Consider the following 20064-nt stretch of genomic DNA (forward strand, 5'->3'; position numbering starts at 1 on the left):
TGCTCCCATCTCATTTTAGCCTTGAGAGGCAAAGTGGGTGTTGGAAGAGAGAGAGAGAGCTGAGCAGAAACTGGAGGGGCCTAACAAGGGGCAGACTTTTGGCTGCAGTGAGGCATCTGGGACTAGGGAGCCACAGATGGTTCTAAGCAAGAGGAAGGATGGAATCTGGTGTGTTTAGCAGGATCCGTCTGGTGTTGTGTAGGAAGCAGGTGCAGAGGTCACGGCCAAACCAGAGAAGTGAATCAGGAGGGAATCCGTAGGGGGTTTAAATAGCGTCACTCAGAAATGCATGTTCTACGCACCTGTGTGGCTCAGTCAGTTAAGCGTCCAACTCCTGATTTCGGCTCAGGTCATGATCTCACGGAATGAGATTGAACTCCAAGTTGGGCTCTGTGTTGACAGCGTGGGGCCTGCCTGGGATTCTCTCTTTCCTCCCCTCTCTCTGCCCCTCCCCTGCTTACACGCGCACTCTCTCCCAAAATAAAAAAGACAACAATAGAGAAAGCTCAATGACAATTTTTAAAAAAAAGAAAGAAACACATGTCCACTTGGAACCTCAGAATGTGACTTTGTTTGGAAGTAGGGTTTTTTTTTTTTAATTTTTAATGTTTAATTTATTTCTGAGAGGGAGAGACAGTGTGAGCAGGGGAGGGCCAGACAGAGAGGGAGACACAGAATCTGAAATGGGCTCCAGGCTCTGAGCTGTCAGCACAGAGCCCTACACGGGGCTCGAACCCACGAACCGTGAGATCATGACCTGAGCTGAGGTTGGATGCTCAACCAACTGAGCCACCCAGGCGCCCCTGGAAGTAAGGTTTTTACAGACGTAAATCAGTAAGGATCTCAAGATGAAGTCCTGGGTGCTGCTGCCTTCAATGGCTGGTGTCTACTGATTGGTGGCCTTATAAGGAGAGGGGAAGATATACAGACGTGAGAAGTTCATGGGAAGACACAGGCAGAGATTAGAGTGATGCGGTCAAGGGTACTGGTGGCCACCAGAAGCCGGAAGCGAGGCATAGGACTGGCCCTCCCTCGGAGCCTCGGGAAAGAGTTCACCTGCCCACGGCTGGCCTCCAGAACTGTGAGGGAGCACACCGCTGTTGTTTTGAGCTACCCAGTTTGTGGCCATTTGTCTCTTCAGCCCCAGGAAGCGAACACAGGGGCTGGTGCTGTCTTCCAGGTTATATGTGCCTGTCCCAGGCGGGGGTCTCGGCGGTGAGAACACGGGTGCAGAAGGAGAGTGGACTCTGAGCTGCAGTGAGACCCAAGGGTGAGCCAAGCCTGGCTGCTGGTGCCTGTGATGGCCTGACACCGTCTGCTCCCTCCCTCCTCACCCTTAACCCGGGGGGCAGCCTGGGGCCCGAGCAGGGCCGCGCTAAGAGATCCCATCTCTGGCCAGGCGTCTCTGCTTCTGCAGAGGCGGGACATCAGGCGCTCTTCTGGACCGCTCCCAGCGGCTGGGCCCAGGCCTTCCTCACCAAAGCTGCACAAGCCTGCTCCGGGAGGCAGGGGGTGCCTGTTGGGGAGAGCACTGACAATGGAGTGTCCACACTCCCCACTCCCTGAGAGGGGAGGGCTATGCCGAGAGAGCGGGGGGGGGGGGGGGGGGGGGCACCAGCCTCCTTTTGTGTTCCCTCCCCTGCCCAGTTAGAGACAGGGGTCTTGGCACCTCCATGTCCCTCCCTAACCCTCTCTGCGCACAGCCTGGCTCCCAACGGGGCGCGGAGGCCTCAGGGAAGGTTTGGGGGCCGCAGGTACCGCCGTGGGCTAATCTCAGGGAAGCCTCTGGAAGTCTCCCTGAGGCCCCCTCCTGACTCTGGGGCCCTGGGGACGGCCCCTCCCCTCCCGCCCCTGCCCCGCACAGGTCTCCTCTGGGGTGCCTTGGGAGAAGAGCTTGAAAAAGCGCAGGTGCAGCCTCCCGCCCCGCCCGCCACACTCTGGAGCTCCTGGTGCCGAGCGTGAGTGGGGAGACCCAGGGCTTCCTCTGCTACCGCAGCAGAGCGCTCCCCGCAGCCGCCAACAGAGTGTGCGCCCCTGGGCGTCTTCCTGGAGGAGGTGATGCAAGCGCAGAATGTGGGGAAGGACGGTGGGTAACGAGTGTTGGTTGGGGTGGATCTTGGGACCCAGAGCCCGGCCGCGCGAAGTTTGAGGCAAACAGGGCCCAAGCGGAGGCCGCGGGTGCCTGAATTGTTCACCCAGGCTGGCCGCGCACGCACAGTCCACGCACGTCCGGTGCGCACTCTGGGGGTCGCGGTAGATCTTGGGGTGAAGGCTGTCTGTCAGGGATGCGGGCGTCAGGCACCATCTTCCCTCTTCTGCTGTGTCGTACTGTGCGAGTGACGTCTGTGTGCACCTGCACGCCTGCCTGCGGCCGCCACCCGCAGGTGCGTGAGTCCTTCCCCGAGGCGGGGTCTCCGATCTGCGTACATGCGCGGGGCTGAGCGGTGCTGCAGGCGCCTGCGGGCCCCGCTGTGTGCGCATCTGGTGTGAGAGTTCACAGCAGCTGCGCCGGGTTGGCTCCAGGTGTGTGGAGGTGTGGGGGCACGCCCACCCACATGTAGGTGGGCACCCGGGTCCCAGTCTGTACGAACAAGAGGCCCCACCCACGCCGGAGCACGGCGGTTCTGAGATGCCTCCCCTTCCGCTCTCACACACACCTGGGCTGCGCTCAGGGCTCAGGGCTGCTGCCCGAAGGAGCCAGAAGGCTTAAGGGAGGTGGTGGGCTCTTCCTCTCTTTGCTGCCGGCTGGCCCTAGGCGCTCGGACCCTCCCTCTCCTGCCCTGGGGACGCGCTGGGCTGTGAACCAGGAGACTGACAGCGCAGAGGTAGAAGAAGGCCAAGGAAAGCCCATTTTACTTTCTATTATTATTATTAATTATTATTATTATTAATTAGTTTAGGGAGAGAAAGAGCACCCAAGGAGGGGGAAGGGGCAGAGGGAGAGAGAATCTTTTTTAATGTTATATTTATTTATTTTGAGAGAGAGAGAGAGCAGGGGAGGGGCAGAGAGAGAGGGAGAGAGTCCCAAGCAGACACCACACTCAGTGCAGAGCCCAACACAGGGCTCGATCCCACCACCCTGGGATCATGACCTGAGCCAGTATCAAGAGTCCGACGCTCAACCCACGGAGCCTCCCAGGCCCCCCAGGCCCATTTTGCTTTCTAAAACAATGGGGCAAAAATCACACAATAAAGAATCAACCGTTTCAGAAGTGGCTTTTTTTTTTTTTAAAGTGTATTTATTTATTTTGAGAGAGACAGAGACAGCTCGAGTGGGGGAGGGGCAGAGAGAGAGGGAGAGAGAGAATCCCAAGCAGGCTCAGGGCTGCCAGCACAGAGCCCGACGTGGGGCTCGAACCTACAAGCCTCGAGATCATGACCTGGGCTGAAACCAAGAGTGGAGTCTCAATGGACTATGCCACCCAGGGGCCCCAAGAGTGAACCATTTTAAAATGTACAGTCCATGGCATTTAGCATATTCACAGTGTTGTGCAATCACCATCTCTTTCTAGTTGCAAAATACTTTCCTCATTGTCAAAAACATTGTCTTTGTTAGAGTCAGTCCCCCATCCGCCCAGCCCTCCCCCCTTCCCTGGCCCCAGCTCCTGGCTACCCCTAATCTGCTTATGAATTTGTGTAATATTTCATAGTAGTGGAATCAGGCAACCTTTTGTTCAGACAGCATTTTGTGCCTGGCTTTTCTCAAACAGTGTAATGTGTTCAAGGTTCATTCATGTCGAAGTGTGTGATATAGTGCCTCAGTGTTGAGTATATTCACGTTGTTATGTAAAAGAGCTCCAGTATGCTTTTTTTTCTTTTTTACAGAGATGGAGGGAGAAAGAGAGAATCTTTATTTTATTTTATTTTATTTTATTTTATTTTATTTTATTTTATTTTATTTTATTTCTAGGAGAGAGAGAGAGACAGCGTGAGCAGGGGAGGGTCAGAGAGAGAGGGAGTCACAGACTGAAACAGGCTCCAGGCTCTGAGCTGGCAGTCAGCACAGAGGCCGACGCGGGGCTCGATCCCACGAACCGCGAGATCATGACCTAAGCGAAAGTCGGACGCTCAACCGACTAAGCCACGCAGGCGTCCCTTGAGAGAGAGAGAGAATCTTAAGCAGGCTCTGTGCCATCAGCGTGGAGCCCAACGTGGGGCAAGAACTCCCAAACCGTGACATCATGACCTGAGCCGAAATCCAGAGTCTGCTGCTCAGCTGATTGAGACCCCCCCCACCCAGGCGCCCTCATCGTTGCCATTTAAACATTCAGTGTCGTGCCACCCGCGTCTCTATTTAGTTCTAGACATTTCAACACCACAAAGGGAAATCTGCAACCCATTAATAGTCACTGTCCATTCCATCGTACTCCCATCCCCTGGCAACCACTGATCTGCTTTCTGTCTTGATGTGTTTCCTTCCTGTGGATCTTTCTAATATATGAAATCGCGCTATGTACAGTCTTTGTGGCTAGGCTCTCTCACTCAGCTTAATGTCTTTGAGGTTCATCTGTGTTGTGGCATGGGTCAGTGTGTCATGTTTTGGATGCCTAAATGACATTCTGTTATATGGATATGCCACTTTTCCTTTATACATTCATCTGTTGATCCATCCTGCGTTAAAAAAAAATGTTGCATTTTTGCATCAAGCCTGTTGGTGGCAGAGAGAGGAAGACAGAGAGACAGACAGGGAACACCAGATGGATCTGGTGCTTGGGAGGAGAGCTGCCCTCACAGGGAGCTGGGCCAGATGTGAGTCTGTGTCACTGGGGGAAAGGGAAGAACTTACAGCTGGGAGCCTCGGATGCTCCAGGAAGCAGGAGGTTGGGGATAGCAGAGTGGGTAGCGCTCAAGGAGGTGGGGGGATTCAGAGAATGGCACTGTGAAATGATGAGCGACAGAGCGGGGGTCAGAGAACACGGCGCTGCTGATGCCAGTCAGGCCATGTACTTGTGAGGGACTCATGCAAGTCGGGCCACGCAACAACCACAGCAGCTAAGAGCTGAACGCGCATCACGTCACCTAAGCACCATGCAGCCGTGTGGCATGAGCATTGTTATTCCGTGTCCCAGCTGAGCTAGTAAGGGAAAATGCTGAGACTCAGCCAGGGCCCACGTCCTCTCCATGACATGCAAGAGACGAGACCTCTAGCTGAACTGGCACTTAGGGAATCGCTCGCTCTTAAAATTCAGGAAGGATTTGGAATCACAAGATGGGGAGAAGCATGGAGTGGCCAGCATGCCAAAGACAGGAAAGCCAGGTGGTGGTGCATGGACTCAATAATAGTAATAACAGTAGTCATTATTATTACCAGTATTATATTTTACTGAGTTCTTACCATGCACCAGGGCCTGCGCAAAGCACTTGAGGCACACGATCTTCCGTGACCCCGGGCAGCTCCGAGGAGCACTGATCGTCCTCATGAGCAGCATGCGGCTGAAGGACCGGCCATGGCCTGCAGGGTTGGGGGGCGCCTCCTCCCGGAAGTTCTCCCAGGCCGGGCTCAGCACACACCCAGAGCTCGTGCACACCCGGGGCTCCCGCCCACCCGGCCACCCTCCCTCTCTCCCCATCCAGGGGTGGCCGCCACGCTGGGCCGAAACCACAGCTTCGTGACTGAATTCGTCCTCGTGGGCTTCTCCACCTTCCCGCGCCATCTCCTGCCCGCCTTCTTCCTGCTTTACCTGCTCATGTACCTGTTCACCCTCCTGGGCAACCTGCTCATCACGGCCACCGTGTGGAGCGAGCGCGGCCTGCACACGCCCATGTACCTCTTCCTGTGCTCCCTGTCCACCTCCGAGATCCTCTACACCTTGGCCATCACCCCGCGCCTGCTGGTCGACCTGCTCTCCGCCCGCCGCACCATCGCCTGGGCGGCCTGTGCCAGCCAGATGTTCTTCTCCTTCACATTTGGCTTCACACACTCCTGCCTGCTCACCGTCATGGGCTACGACCGCTACGTGGCCATCTGCCACCCTCTGCGCTACAATGTGCTCATGAGCCCCCGTGGCTGCGTCTGCCTGGTGGCCTGGTCCTGGGCAGGTGGCTCAGTCACGGGGCTGGTGGTGACCACGGCCGTTTTCCACCTCACCTTCTGTGGACCCAATGAGATCCACCATTTTTTATGTCATGTGCCCCCTGTCTTGAAGCTGGCCTGTGGAACCGATGTGCCCGCCGTGGCCCTGGGCGTGGGGCTGGTGTGCATCACCGCCCTGCTGGGCTGCTGTCTCCTCATCCTTCTCTCCTACGTCTTCATCGTGGCTGCCATCTTGAAGATCCCCTCAGCTGAGGGCCGGCACAAGGCCTTCTCCACCTGTGCGTCCCACCTCACTGTGGTCATTGTGCACTACGGCTTTGCCTCTGTCGTCTACCTCAAGCTCAAGGGTCCCCAGTCTCTGGAAGGAGACACCCTGATGGCCGTCACCTACACGGTCCTCACGCCCTTCCTCAGCCCCATCATCTTCAGCCTCAGGAACAAAGAGCTGAAGACCGCCATGAAGAAGACCTTCCTCAGCAAACTTCATCCCTCCATCATCTAAGTGGCCAGTGTGGATATGGTTTTAGAAGAGGGAGAAGGATGACCACCCCCTCATCTGTACAATGGGCTTAATAATGCTTACCTAGTAAGAATGGTATAACGATTTATGTGATGACACCCGTGACAGAGCAGGTGCTCAATAAATGTGAAATCATCTGCTTCTTCCTCTCTTGGTTTGTGTCTTGGATATTAGTTTTATTTTGTAATCAAACAGGATCACTGAGATAGAGTCCATGTACCAATCACCACCACAATCAATTTGAAACATTTTGTGTCACCCAAAAGAGAAATCCATACCCATTCAGTTGCTCCCCCATTTCCTCCCCAATCCCCTTAACCCCCAATCCTAAGAAACCACTTTTTTCCCCAAAAACATATTTTTTAAAATTTTAGTTGAAGTATAGTTGCCACACAGTATTACCTTAGTTCAATAATACAACATCTGGTCAGACAACTGCATACATCTGTCACCACACAACGCGATTCCAACACCACTGACACGTTCCCTATGCTGCACCTTCATCCCCACGACTCACTCATCTGCTTTGCCTCTTCTGGACATTTTCTACAAATGGAAGAAGTATACGTTAGGGAACCTTTTTGACTTTTTTTTCACTTAGCGTAATGTGTTCAAGTTTCCTCCATGTTGTAGAACGTATCAGTACCTCCTTCCTTTTTTTTTTTAATTTTTAATGTTTATTTTAGAGAGAGAGACAGAGTACAAGTCGGGGAGGGGCAGAGAGAGAGAGGGAGACACAGAATCTGAAGCAGGCTCCAGGCTCTGAGCTGTCAGCACAGAGCCTGACATGGGGCTTGAACTCATGGACTAGGAGATCAGGATCTGAGCTGAAGCTGGACCCTTAACCAACTGAGCCATCCAGATGCCCCAGAACCTCATTTCTTTTCATTGCCAGACACTATTCCCCTGTATGGACATACCGGACTTTATCTGTCTGTTCATCGCTTGGTGAAGATCTCAGTGCTTCTACTTTTGCTATTTTGAATATTGCCACCAGGAATGTTTGTGTACAAGGCTTTTGCTTGAATATATAGTTTCGTACTGTTCCATATATACCAAGTAGTGGATTTTCTGGATGCAATGGTAACTCTATGTTTAACTTTGAAGAACGTTGCAGACTCTTTTCCAAAGTGGCTGCACTGTTCTGTATTCCCACTAGCAGTGCAGAAGGGTTCCGATTTCTCCACATCTTCACCTGCATTGGTTATTAACTGTCCTTTTCATTGTAGCTATCTCTGTGGTGTGAAGTGGTATCTCATGGTGGTTCTGACTTACATTTCCCTGATGAGTAGTCACGTTGTGCATCTCATCACATGCTTGGTGCCCATTTCTGTGTGCTTTTGGAGAAATGCCCTTGACACTCCACTGAGTTTTAAAATTGAGCTGTTTGTCTCTGTTAAGTTGTGGTTAATTGTTTAGAGTTTCTGGTTTCAAGGCCCATAGCAGATCTGTGAGTTCTGAATATTGTCTCAGATTCCGACTTGTCTTTTCACGATCCTGTTGGTATTCTTTTCAGGACAGATTTTAATTTTGATGACATCCAATCTATGAATTGTTTTCTTTCATTGCTTTATGCTTCGTTGTCATGTCTATGAAACTATTGCTGAGTCCAAGGTCACAGAGATTCACAGCTATGTTGTACTCTAAGAACATTATACTTTTAGCTTTTACACCTAGGTCTTTGATCTGCTTGGAGTTAGTTTTTGTACATAGTGTGAAGTGGGGGTGAATCTTAGTTTTGGCTGGGTTTAGTGTGGTTGCAATCTGCTTGGAAATGGCCATGTCTGAACTTCCCCTGGTTCCCCGTTCCTGTGATTGTATAATGTTGTGGGAAAGGAGAGTCACCACACACATATGCGTGGGGTATACATTGTTCAGATCGAATTAGCAAACAGTAATATTACCTCTGGTTCTTGGGCTGCTGTCACTGACGCTGGTATAGCAATGGTGAAAGTTAGTGATGATCAGTATATGAATATATACTATGTGTTGAGCATTATACTATATTCATTACTTTTGTGGTTTTTTTCATTTTATTTATTTTTGAGAGAGAGAGTGACAGAGAGCGTGTCCGCGTGTGGGAGAGGGGCAGAAGGAATAGGGGACAGAGGATCCGAAGTGGGTTTTGTGCTGACAGCAGAGAGCTTTTTTCAGGGCTCGAACTCATGAAACCACGAAATCATGACCTGCACCGAAATTTATGCCTAACCGATGCCACCGTGGTGCCCATATATTCAGTACTTTTAATATAGCATTTCTTTATTCCTAAAAATCCATAAATGGAAAAAAAGGCAATTTATGGCATCAGAATTGGCTTGTTATTTATAATTTTCTATTGCCTTTTAAGTCATAGGAATAGACTTATTTCTGAGAGGAGCATTAGGTGTGAGGATGCAGAACAGGAGAGGGGAGAGGAGGGGAATGGAGGGGAGAAAGAGGGAGGTTTTTGTACATTAGCAGTGGAACAGAGAGAGGTAGCCAGGCAAGGCAAGGAAAGAGGTAGTGGCTTCACCTGATAGAGCTGTGGGCTCTGCTGGGTGGGGATAAAGTGGGAGAGAGGTGAAGACCCTATTGCTGGTAATGATCGTACCTTTGGGGAAAGAGAAAGCAATTGGCTTGAGCCTGGGCAAGAGCCTGGTGCAGAGAACACAGGTGTTACATTTTAGACAGTTTTCATATGACATCAATTATAAGGCTTTTTCCTTGGAAGCCCGTGAAACCTTCAGTAAGGTGTCATTGTCATGACCTTGCTGAGCTGCGCTGGTCTGCTGAATGCATTTCCGTCAGCTCTCACTGCAAAGTGGACACAGGAGGCAACAGTCTTCCTGCCTTGGGAGTCTATTCCTCTTCCCCCTGGGTCGCCCTGACGTGGAGTGAAAGAAACAAATGGGAGGGGGCATCACCCATGCGACAGGTGGAATTCCCTCTAGTGAGCTGGTGCTTTGGTACAGGCAATGAAACCAAGGAAGAGAGAAAATACGTAGATGGTATTTCCAACGTGCAGCTGCCACTACCTCTGATCCACCCACTCTTACTCAGGAAGCTTCAGAAGTAAGTCCTCACAACAATATCCTCTTCTCCGGTTCCCATTTCCTGAAATGAATCTTCTCTCAATTTCTGCTTTCTATCTGTATTTTGAACATTTTGTCTTCCTTTCATGCATAGTACCCATTTCTCCCTAATTACCCAACTTTTACTGGTGAAATGTCTATTTGGACTGGTAATTTGCCAAATGTTAGCAGCATGTGACCTCATTCAGAGCTCACACTCTTTATATCGATTCCGTTTGAATTTTCCACTACAGTTGACTGGGAAGCCCTTGAGGAGGAATTCAGACACGGAACTGGGATGTAGCCCCAGCATGGCAGCCATCCCTGCTGGGGAAGGAGGAAGAAGGCTCAGTGGACATGACTCAGACTCTCTGCTGAGCCCGGCCTGGGAGAGCTTCCTAGAGGGGCTCCTGCAACCCCCGGACGCCATGGCCGGTCCCTCGGCCACATGGGGTTCATGATAATGGTCTGTGCTTCACGGAGCTGCTCGGGGTTTATGTAAGATCATACCCCTCAAATGCTTAGTATACAGGTCCTGGTGCATAGTATTCAAGAATTCAAAATAATAATTATTATTACGGCTACTATTAAAACCCCAGTGGAAAGCTCAGGGTCTCTCTTTAGCCCCACCTGGGTTGAATCTCACTTCAGAGCTTGTCAGTGCCTGTAGTCATTTTTCTAAGTAGGAATGGAAAAAGATAGAAAGAAAATCTAGTCTATGAAAAATAATATAATTTATTAATATTAATAGCATGTAATAATATATTATATTAAAGATATACATATTAAATTATTTAATATATTGTTACATTATATATTTTTAAATTTTATATAATTATGTCATACAGTTATATTAATTATAATATTAATTATAGTTATATAGGGAAGTATAATATATACCATACAATATATGAAATATCCACTATGTATTATATATTATGTTAATATATGCCACATTAATATAGTATGTTATATTATGTTAATACATGCCATATTAATATAATATATTATATATTATATACAATATTATAGAATAAATATATAATTTATACATTACATTTTATAAAATGGGACAATACAACTAGAAGCATACTAAAATCTATAATATATGGTGATAACTCTAGAACATTATTATTTTTTTTCTTTCATAGTTTATTATCAAGTTGGTTTCCATATAACACCCTGTGCTCATCCCAACAATGGCCTCCTCCATGCCCATCACCCCCCTTCTCCTCTCCCCCACCCCCATTAGCCTTCAGTTTGTTCTCAGTATTTAAGAGTCTCTCATGGTTTGCCTCCCTCCCTCTCTCCAACTATTTTTTCCCCTTCTCCACCATTGTCCTCTGTTAAGTTCCTCCTGATCCACATATGAGTGAAAACAGACAGCATCTGTCTTTCTCTGCCTGACTTATTTCACTCAGCATAACACCCTTGAGTTCCATCCACGTTGCTACACGTGGCCAGATTTCATTCTTTCTCATTGCCATGTAGTATTCCATTGTATACATAAACCACATCTTCTTGATCCATTTGTCCGTTGATGGACACTTATGCTCTTTCCATGTTTTGGCTATTGTTGAGAGCGCTGCTATGAACACTGGGGTACATGTGCCCCTATGCATCAGCACTCCTGTGTCCCTTGGGTAAATTCCTAGCAGTGCTATTGCTGGGTCATAGGGGAGTTCTTTTGTTAATTTTTCGAGGAACCTCCACACTGTTTTCCAGAGGGGCTGCACCAGTTTACATTCCCCCAACAGTGTAGGAGGGTGCCCGATTCTCCACATCCTCGCCAGCATCTAGAGTCTCCTGATGTTCATTTTAGCCACTCTGACTGGTGTGAGGTGGTATCTCAGTGTGGTTTTGATCTGCATTTCCCTGATGATGAAGGATGCTGAGCATCATTTCATGTGTCTGTTGGCCATCTGGATGCCCTCTTTGGAGAAGTGTCTGTTCATGTCTTCTGCCCATTTCTTCACTGAATAATTTGTTTTTTTGGGTGTGGAGTTTGGTGAGTTCCTTATAGATTTTGGATACTAGCCCTTTATCTGGTATGTCATTTGCAACTATCTTTTTCCATTCCATCAGTTGCCTATTAGTTTTATTGATTGTTTCCTTTGTCGTGCATGAGAACATTATTTACTCACAACCTTCAGTTTCCAGTCAGCTAACAAATATTTATTAAGAACCTACTATGCGCCAAGCATGGTAGGGCTACAATGGTATCCAGACAGAGTCCCTGCCCCCAGGAGCTTCCATCCTAATGGGGAGATTAACAGGGGAAAAGAGTACCAATGTGTGCTGTGCTGTACGGCAATCATGCTGTGTACAAATAATTCATATAAACTACCCTGCAGTGCACACACAGGGTCTCCGTACCATGTGACAGCGCTAAGAGCATCAAGAGCTGAGGGTTGACCTGCCCCGCCCCCCCAGCCCTTTCCAACAAATTTATCGAAATCCCTCACATTCTGTGGAAGTAAATGACTCTGGCAAACAGAACAGCTGTAGCTGCACACGGAAGCCGGGCTCCCTCCATCCCAGGCCCCAAGGTCTGTGAGGACAGGGGCACACCGAGGTGTGAGCGGGGCTGTGTCCTTCGAGGGGTCAGGGAGAAACTGGCGCCTGCTTTCCCAGCTTCGAGGGCAGCATGCACCCCCGGCTCATGGTTCCTGCCTCAGTTACTCCAGGTCCTCCTTCCGGTGTCACACCCCCTACTTCTCCCTGTCTCTGGTCCCTGCCTCCCCCCCCCCCTTGTATAAGGACACTTGCAATTATAGCAGCCCTTCTGGGTGATCAGCGTAATCCCCCTGTCTCAGGTCCTTAACTGCATCTCATCTGCACATTCCCTTTTTCTGGACAAGGGAACACAGCCACAGGCTCTGGAGAAGCACATCTGAGCAATGGTGGGGGCATCAGTCAGCAACACCGATAATGAGTAAAATGATGAATGGAACCCCGAAACTTCTGTAGCCTGTTTTCTCAAGGTCTCATTGTCAGTGTTAATGAGGCAAGTGTGTCATGAAGTCCCCTGGAGTCAGTGTTTCCCTCTGGCTGTGTGAAAGGGGTGTGTGCCTAGGGCTGCACCTGCCCCCTTCCCTGAAAGGGGCCTGTTCCTTCTAATGACAGCCTTCTCCTCCCTGTCAGCACCACATTTCTCTCTGCAGACACCTGAGAGAGGCGGGTTCCTGATCACCAACTGCACACACATGCACATTGTAATCGATTCCTGCTTCCCATCTTCACGGTGCTGTGGTCTGGGACAAATGATCTATCAGATTTGCATTTTCTGCATTTCAAAAACGTGAATGGGAGTAGATGTGGGTCATATCTAAATGTGTAGAAACAATAATTTGAGACTCTGAAGAATGAATACATCAGAATTGCTTCACACAACATTGGGCAAACAGCAGTCACTCTTACGTGACAGCCATCCCTAGGTTTATTATTGTAAAAAAAGTTCTGCCTACAACTCAAATATCTTACCACAGTTTATGTAAGAATTTACACCAACAGAAGACCCCCCCTCCTGGATCCTCAGACATATGATTTCCCAAACCCCAGCATGGGAGTCAGACAGACCTCAAGTTGCATGTAGCCCCTTCCTTCACATGTTGTGTGACCCCCACCAACATTTCTCATCTGCATAAAGGGGGTACCCACACCCTTGACCTCACTTTGTGTCATCTTTAGATAACACTGTGCCTTCCTACACATCCCGCAGACAGATTCAAGTGAACATAGAAATGAGAAATTGATGTTTAATTGAAAGTAATGTGGGGAAAATGGAAAAGGATTTCCGTAAGATGTCAGATAGCGACACCCTTTTGATATTCTGTGTGTTCTCATCCAGGCACTGAACCCTCTCATCCCTTCACTCCTTCCCCTCCCTCAATTCCTTACCCCCTCTCTCCCTCTTTCCGTTCACTTCACATTCTGACATTCTTCACTCAACACAGATCAAGGTAGAAAAACTCCCTCAGACTCTATCCCCCACCAAAGACAGAAGCAACTATACACAGTCAACTAGCTTCTCAGAAAGAAATAGCTTATTTACTTTTTGTACATTTTTATGTGATAGGATACTTATAAAATACTGGATATGTGCCTGAAAGAAAACCCAAGTGCTGGTGGCATTTATTATTATGCTTATTTTTATTTATCCATAGAGTAGACAAAGGAAAGTCTTACCCTGATTTTCCATTCAAGAAGAACCATGGGCATCAGTGCCCAAACACATCCATGTGAAACTCCCTCCCCCCACCAAACCGTAGCTAGATAGTACATTCCTAAACAGAATGGGATGGAGTTCATCCCATGGAGTCTTAAACAAGAGATCATGATTGCTAGAACCTATGCAAAAGGGATGCAAACAGTTTGGAAAAAACAAATACCAACAAATATCCAACACCTATCGATGCATCCAATAATACTTACTCAGTATTTTCTTATACTGATGCCTAACGCAGTCTTATGGGGATGGACCTTCTTATTGGCAATCCTACTGTCATTTTCCTCACCAACAAACAGGCCATCAGGACCTTAAGGGACTGAATTTTCTCTGGAAGCTTTTCTTTATGGCGTTCTTGAGCTCCTTATTCCTGAGACTGAAAATGATTGGGCTGAGAAAGGGGGTGAAGACTATATAGGTCGTGGCCATCAGCGTGTTACTGTACATAGAATGGGAGCCCTTGGGCTTGAGGTAGATGATGGAGGCAAAGCTGTAGTGCACAATGACCACAGTGAGGTGGGACACACACGTGGAGAAGGTCTTGTGTCTGCCCTCAGCAGAGGGGATCCTCAATAAGGCGGCCACGATGAAGACATAGGAGAGGACGATGAGGAATAAACAGCCCATCAGAGCTGAGACGCACACCAGGATCACACCCAGAGTGACAGAAAAAATCTCATTCCCACAGGCCAACTTCAAGAGGGAAAACACATGGCATAGAAAATGGTGGATCACGTTAGACCCACAGAAGGTGAGGTGAAAAACTATCAGGGTCAACATCATACCAATGAATGAGCCACCAGCCCAGGACCAGGATACGAGGCGGGCACAGCCACGGGGGCTCATGAGCACGTGGTAGCGCAGAGGGTGGCAGATGGCCACGTAGCGGTCGTAGCCCATGATCATGAGCAGGAAGGAGTGTGTGAAGCCGAACGTGAAGGAGAAGAACATCTGGGTGGCACAGGCTGCCCAGGTGATGGTGTGGTGAGTGGAGAGTATGTCAACCAGCATGCGCGGGGTGATGACAACAGTGAACAGAATCTCAGAGGTGGACAGCGCGCACAGGAAGAGGTACATGGGCGTGTGCAGGCTGCGCTCGCTCCACACGGTGGCCATGATGAGGAGGTTGCCCAGCAGCGTGAACAGGTACATGAGCAGGTATAGCAGGAAGAAGGCGGGCAGAAGATGCCGCGGGAAGGTGGAGAAGCCCACAAGGATGAATTCAGTCACCAGGCTGTAGTTCTGACCAGCCATGGATGCTACATCTGGTGAGATCATAAAGGGAATGAAGGTGACCGGCAAGAAGATCATGAATCTAGACAACAGTACACCCCAGACAATATACAAAACAGGGAGACTATAGACGCAATATGTTAGGATTGGGAAAATGACAAGGATACTCACTGGTTCTGCTGTCCTTCAGCATGGAGCTGAAAGTCGTGAGCGGTGCTATAAAGTAAGAAAAAGAAAGAAGGTACGTAAGGATTGGAAGGAAAGAGACATGCTTGCTTGTTCACTCAGAAAAAGGAAAAGATTGAAGACATAACATACCACGGCAATAGAGAACACAGTATGAAGAAGACTAGATCTGCTCGCAACACTCAGTATTTCTCACAGAATTACCCCAGCGGTAACCAGTCAAAGTATGAACTTTAAGTAAAAAGTAGGATAACATTCCCAACACTGACACAAGCTGTAAAGAAACAGCTCTCCAGCACTGTGGTCTGGTGATTTCTTCACACTCAAGTAAATCTGAGACGCTGATGAGATCTTGTCTAGATGCAGTATAACTCTCCATTTTTACCATATTAGAAATTAACACAGAGATTCTCTGAAAATATATAGTTATGGATACATCCATGGGGCACCTGAAGCCTTAGTTGGTTGATGGTCCAACTCTTGATTTTGGCTCAGGTCCTGTTCTCACGGTTGTGAGATAAGCCCCACGTTGGGGTCAGTGCTGAGTGTTGAGTCTGTTTAAGATACTCTCTCTCTCTGCCCCTCCCCCATTGGCATGTGTTCATGTGTTCTCTCTTCTCTATTGAAAAGGAAGGAAAGAAGGAAGGAAGGAAGGAAGGAAGGAAGGAAGGAAGGAAGGAAGGAAGGAAGGAAGGTTGGAAGGAAACGAGGGAGGGAGATGGAAGGGAGGAAAGCCAACCTGTTCAATGTCAATATAAGTAACATATTTTTAGCAAAGTAACTACATTCACAAAAATAACATTTAGTGAGAAGAGTGGCTTTTTAAAAAACATTTTAACAAATTTGGATGGGAGACAAATTGATGCTTGTATCTGCTTATTCATTCAGCCTGTGGAATATGTTGTTTTCGTTGAAGCATATGATGAAAATACATCCCTACATCAATTGGAAAAGTAAGGACCTGATGATCCCCCAGAAAGGGTCTCCGGGACCCCAGGGTCCTCAAATCACACTTTGAAAACCTCTGTTATATGATATCTAGGAATTAATCAAACACACGCAATACTTCCATGTGCAGAAATGTTAACCATGAGAAAAAATGCAGATGATGGTCTGAATACGGGGAGGACAATCTACCCTCTCGGATGGGTGAGCGAGTGTGGTGATGGTTATGTCATCAGGACACCTGCAGTACGGACAGTGACTCCAACGTACATTTGATAAAAGTTTCCTCGAGTTCCAACTGAAAAATAAAGTCAGTGCAAAACTATGCCAATCCTCTGAAGATGGATGAAATAGGACAGAGATGCCCTGGCAGGGGTGGAGACCCAGGATAGACAGTACACACCACTGTCACGTTCAAGTGGGAACCTGGAACAGACAGACACCGATCAAGTTGGCTGCATACCTCAGAAAGTGTCCCAACACGATTCAAACCTTGATAAAGGCGGGAGCACACATCAAAGAGAGAAGATGGATTGTTTAGGAGTCTGTGGTGGGAAAACTGGTCCTTTTATGAAGTAAAGCAAATCTGGATTTCTGCCCAAGGTCATACACACAGGTGGAATCCAGGTGGATTCCGGACTTAAATATGAAACACAGCGCCCTGATGCTAATAAGAGAAGGTGCAGGAGAAGACTTTTGTTGATCTAAAAGTGGAGAAGGACTTCTTAAACAAACTTCAGAAGCACAGCCATTGGGAGATTTTGAAAGACATGAAAACATCAGCACAATGGGTTTCTGATCAACAAGATATCCTGGATCCAGGTAATGGGAGATGGAAAGGGGAGAAAAATCATTTTCATCGTACAGGGAGGACCAGGGAATATGATCTAGAATAAACGGTTATATCTACAAGAAGTAGAAAGCTTGATACAGAAATAAGCAAAGGGAAAAAGAAGAGAAATAAGCAAAGTCTGAGCAGAGAACTCACAGAGAGTGTAGCGCAGCCAAATAAAAAACATGCAACAAGAAGAAAAGAGAGAGGGACAGAGAGAGAAGGGAAGGAAAATGCAATTGAACTTCAGTGTGTATCTATTCAATGACCCAAGATGGAAACTCCCCGGTGTTGATCACTTTGGAGAGAAAGCAACCCTCATGCACAGCCTGTGAGAACACAAAATAGTGGGAATGAGGAGTTCACGTACTCTGTGCACCGGCACATGTGCTCCTCAGCATCTATTGTGAGTGCTCAAAGGTATTTACAGGGGAGCAGATCAGCTCCCTCTTTCCATAGCATTGCTTTCAGCGGGGAACTGGGTGGGAAGCCTGCTTGTCCATTCTTTGGAAGGGAGCAGGTCACATGGGCTGGATGCAAACCCCTGGAGCCCCAGCCAGGAGTCTGATGCACACACAGCAGCATAAAAGAACACGTAAAATGATACGGAGTGTGAAGCAAAAAGCAGATGAACACTCCAGCATAGTAACATTTCAGCATATTAAATATAGAGCACCTGACACTATTCTGCAGGGTTCTGTCGCAGTGGATACGTGTCATTATACTGTGTCAGAATCCACAGAATGTGGGACGCAGACAGGAACCCTGGTGTATCCTGCAGGTCTAGTTAATAAGAAGTAGTCGTATCGGCTCACCAACAGGAACAAATGCTCTATTGCAAGAGGTAAAAGAGGAAACGGTCTGAGGGAGAGAGGAGGTATGTATTTTTTTGTAAACCTATAAATTTACTATAAAATCAAAAAGTGAAAAAAGTTTTATAAAATTAAAAGGATACAAGTAATTTACAGCACATTTATGCACAGAGAAGACAGCACGTATGTACAAGTATCTGCCAATCAAAACGCATACCTTTCCTGTGGGAGATGGGTTGTTGACACTGGAGGGACAGGTGGTTGGCAGGGAACGTGAACAAAATAATAGAAGGACGTTGTGAAAACCAGGGACTGTCAAAAGCAGCGACTCAGAAAAGTCATTGACTCAAACCTCCGCACCTGAATCCACCATAATATAAAAAAAAAATACTTTTATGGATAACTTGAGCCTCGATTGTGCCCAGAGCGCCTGAAATCCTCTGCTCTGGGACAGGACCCAGCCACAATTGCACCCCCGGTCTTACTGGGGTGTTGTTCCGAAGGATCCCCCACAGTGGCGGTCAGCCTGGAGCCTAGAGGACAGGGAACCAGCAGAGCAGGGAGGGACGCCCCTGGAGAGAGGAAGGCTGGGCCGGTAGCTGGAAACAGTCCTCTGACCATGCAGGTATCCGCCCCCCAGGCCAGGAGCTGAGACGCCAGTGTCAGCCCCTTTCTGCGCCTCACCCCCCATCGCTCAGGACCCTTTCTCCCCCTAAACAGCTGTGTGCTCTGCTCCTCTCCATCTGCATGGCTCCACCTCCCTCCCTGCGCGGCTCACTGCCCCAGGCCCCTCCCCTCCTCCCACTCCACTCTGGCTTCCGGAGACGTCTGTCTGAAACACAACCCAGGTGTGCAGTCATCAGGGCCAGGGTTCAAGGCCCAGCTTCTGCTGTGTGTGTCTGAGAAGGAACATTCCAGCCCTGAACCTCATGTCCCAAGCTGAAAACTGGGAGTAAGCAGAGAACTCTCTCTAGAACTTCTATCTTCCACGAGGATTCACAGAAAAGGCTCTATGTGTACCTACTGTGGGTGGTTGTCACGGACTCTGGCATCTTCCCTGTCCTCTGAGCTGCTCTCTTGTCATCAGTCTGTACCAGATGCACCAGGTGGTCCCATTCTAAACTCATGGTCTCTGACCCATTGGGGCCCTTAGGGCCTCTGCTAACCTGACAACACAGCTCCATGAGTGTCTGGTCCAACCTCGCCCCTCCCCTCCCCCTGCCTCACCCTGCAGTCTGCCTTCCCACCCGCTGCTTGGTGGAGTGGCTGCAGTTCTCCGGGCTGGGCTCCCCCATCTCCTCTGACAGGTGCAGGAGAGAGTTCTGTCCACTCTGGTCTCACACAGGATGGCTCACACACAGGTGCTGAGCTCATGTCACACACCTGCATCCAGGAGCGCCTCCAGCTCAACCCCTCTGCCTACCCACAAGGCTCACCTCCAGGTTAGCAAAGGCCACCGTCACCCAACTCAGGACACAATAACACAAGCAAGATACACACACAGAGCTACATTTCTGAGCCTCAGTGTGCACGGGATTTGGGGCCAGATCATTCTCTGGGATGGTGTCTGTCCTGTGCATTATACAATATTTAACAGGATCTCTGTCCTCAGCCCACCAGGTGTCAGTCTCATACCCACCAGTCAGGAGTCATGTCGATGCGAAAGGCCTCCAGACATGCCCACCTGTGTCCAGACCCACCCTAGGCTGAAGACCACTGACCTAGAAGCTGCCAAAGGCATTAGGCTGGGTAAAAAATCCAAGACCCGGAACAGGTAACTTGAGAAGACTTTCAGCAGCTGCCCAAAGGTAAGAGCTGTCTTACAACCCTTCTCCCAGGACCTGTCCCCACCCTTTGTCTGGATCTTGCTCTCAACAAATGTTCCACTATTGCCACCTACCCTGTCCCTCCTGGTCCCCCTCAGCTTGGGATGCCTCTTCCAGGAAGCAGCCAGCAGGGGAGGGCAGAAGACGGTCTCCTGTGTTATTCTGACAGCAGCACACAGGGGCAGGTGTGGGCCAGACCTCTGGGCTCCCAGAACTGATGCTGTGTGCTTTATCCCTGCGGCAGCTCCCAGCACGCTGCTCCCCAGGGCCACCCCAGGATGCCAACTGGGAAGGGCTGCCCTCAGGGTCTGGAGAGGCCAAGAGGATCATCAGAAGGCCTCCAGGGACCTCCAGCCTCTACTCCTTCCTCCTCCAACTTTCTAACACAACCATGGCTC

General features: G+C 49.0%; 2 protein-coding genes across 2 annotated transcripts; one reads left to right on the forward strand and one right to left on the reverse strand.

The window, feature by feature from the left end:
• Window positions 1-5582: 5582 nt before the first annotated feature.
• Window positions 5583-6536, forward strand: LOC120239232 (olfactory receptor 10H1-like). Its single transcript, XM_039243419.1, has one exon. The coding sequence runs from the start codon at window positions 5688-5690 to the stop codon at window positions 6534-6536; it is 849 nt and encodes a 282-aa protein (XP_039099350.1). The 5' UTR covers window positions 5583-5687.
• A 7599-nt stretch (window positions 6537-14135) lies between these two features.
• LOC120239243 (olfactory receptor 10H3-like) lies at window positions 14136-15089 on the reverse strand. The gene has a single exon (XM_039243430.1). It carries the CDS (start codon window positions 15084-15086, stop codon window positions 14136-14138), a length of 951 nt encoding a protein of 316 aa, XP_039099361.1. The 5' UTR covers window positions 15087-15089.
• Window positions 15090-20064: the final 4975 nt, after the last annotated feature.

Source organism: Hyaena hyaena, unplaced genomic scaffold, assembly GCF_003009895.1.
Source record: "Hyaena hyaena isolate Hyena2069 unplaced genomic scaffold, ASM300989v1 scaffold_227, whole genome shotgun sequence".
Classification (NCBI taxonomy): domain Eukaryota; kingdom Metazoa; phylum Chordata; class Mammalia; order Carnivora; family Hyaenidae; genus Hyaena; species Hyaena hyaena.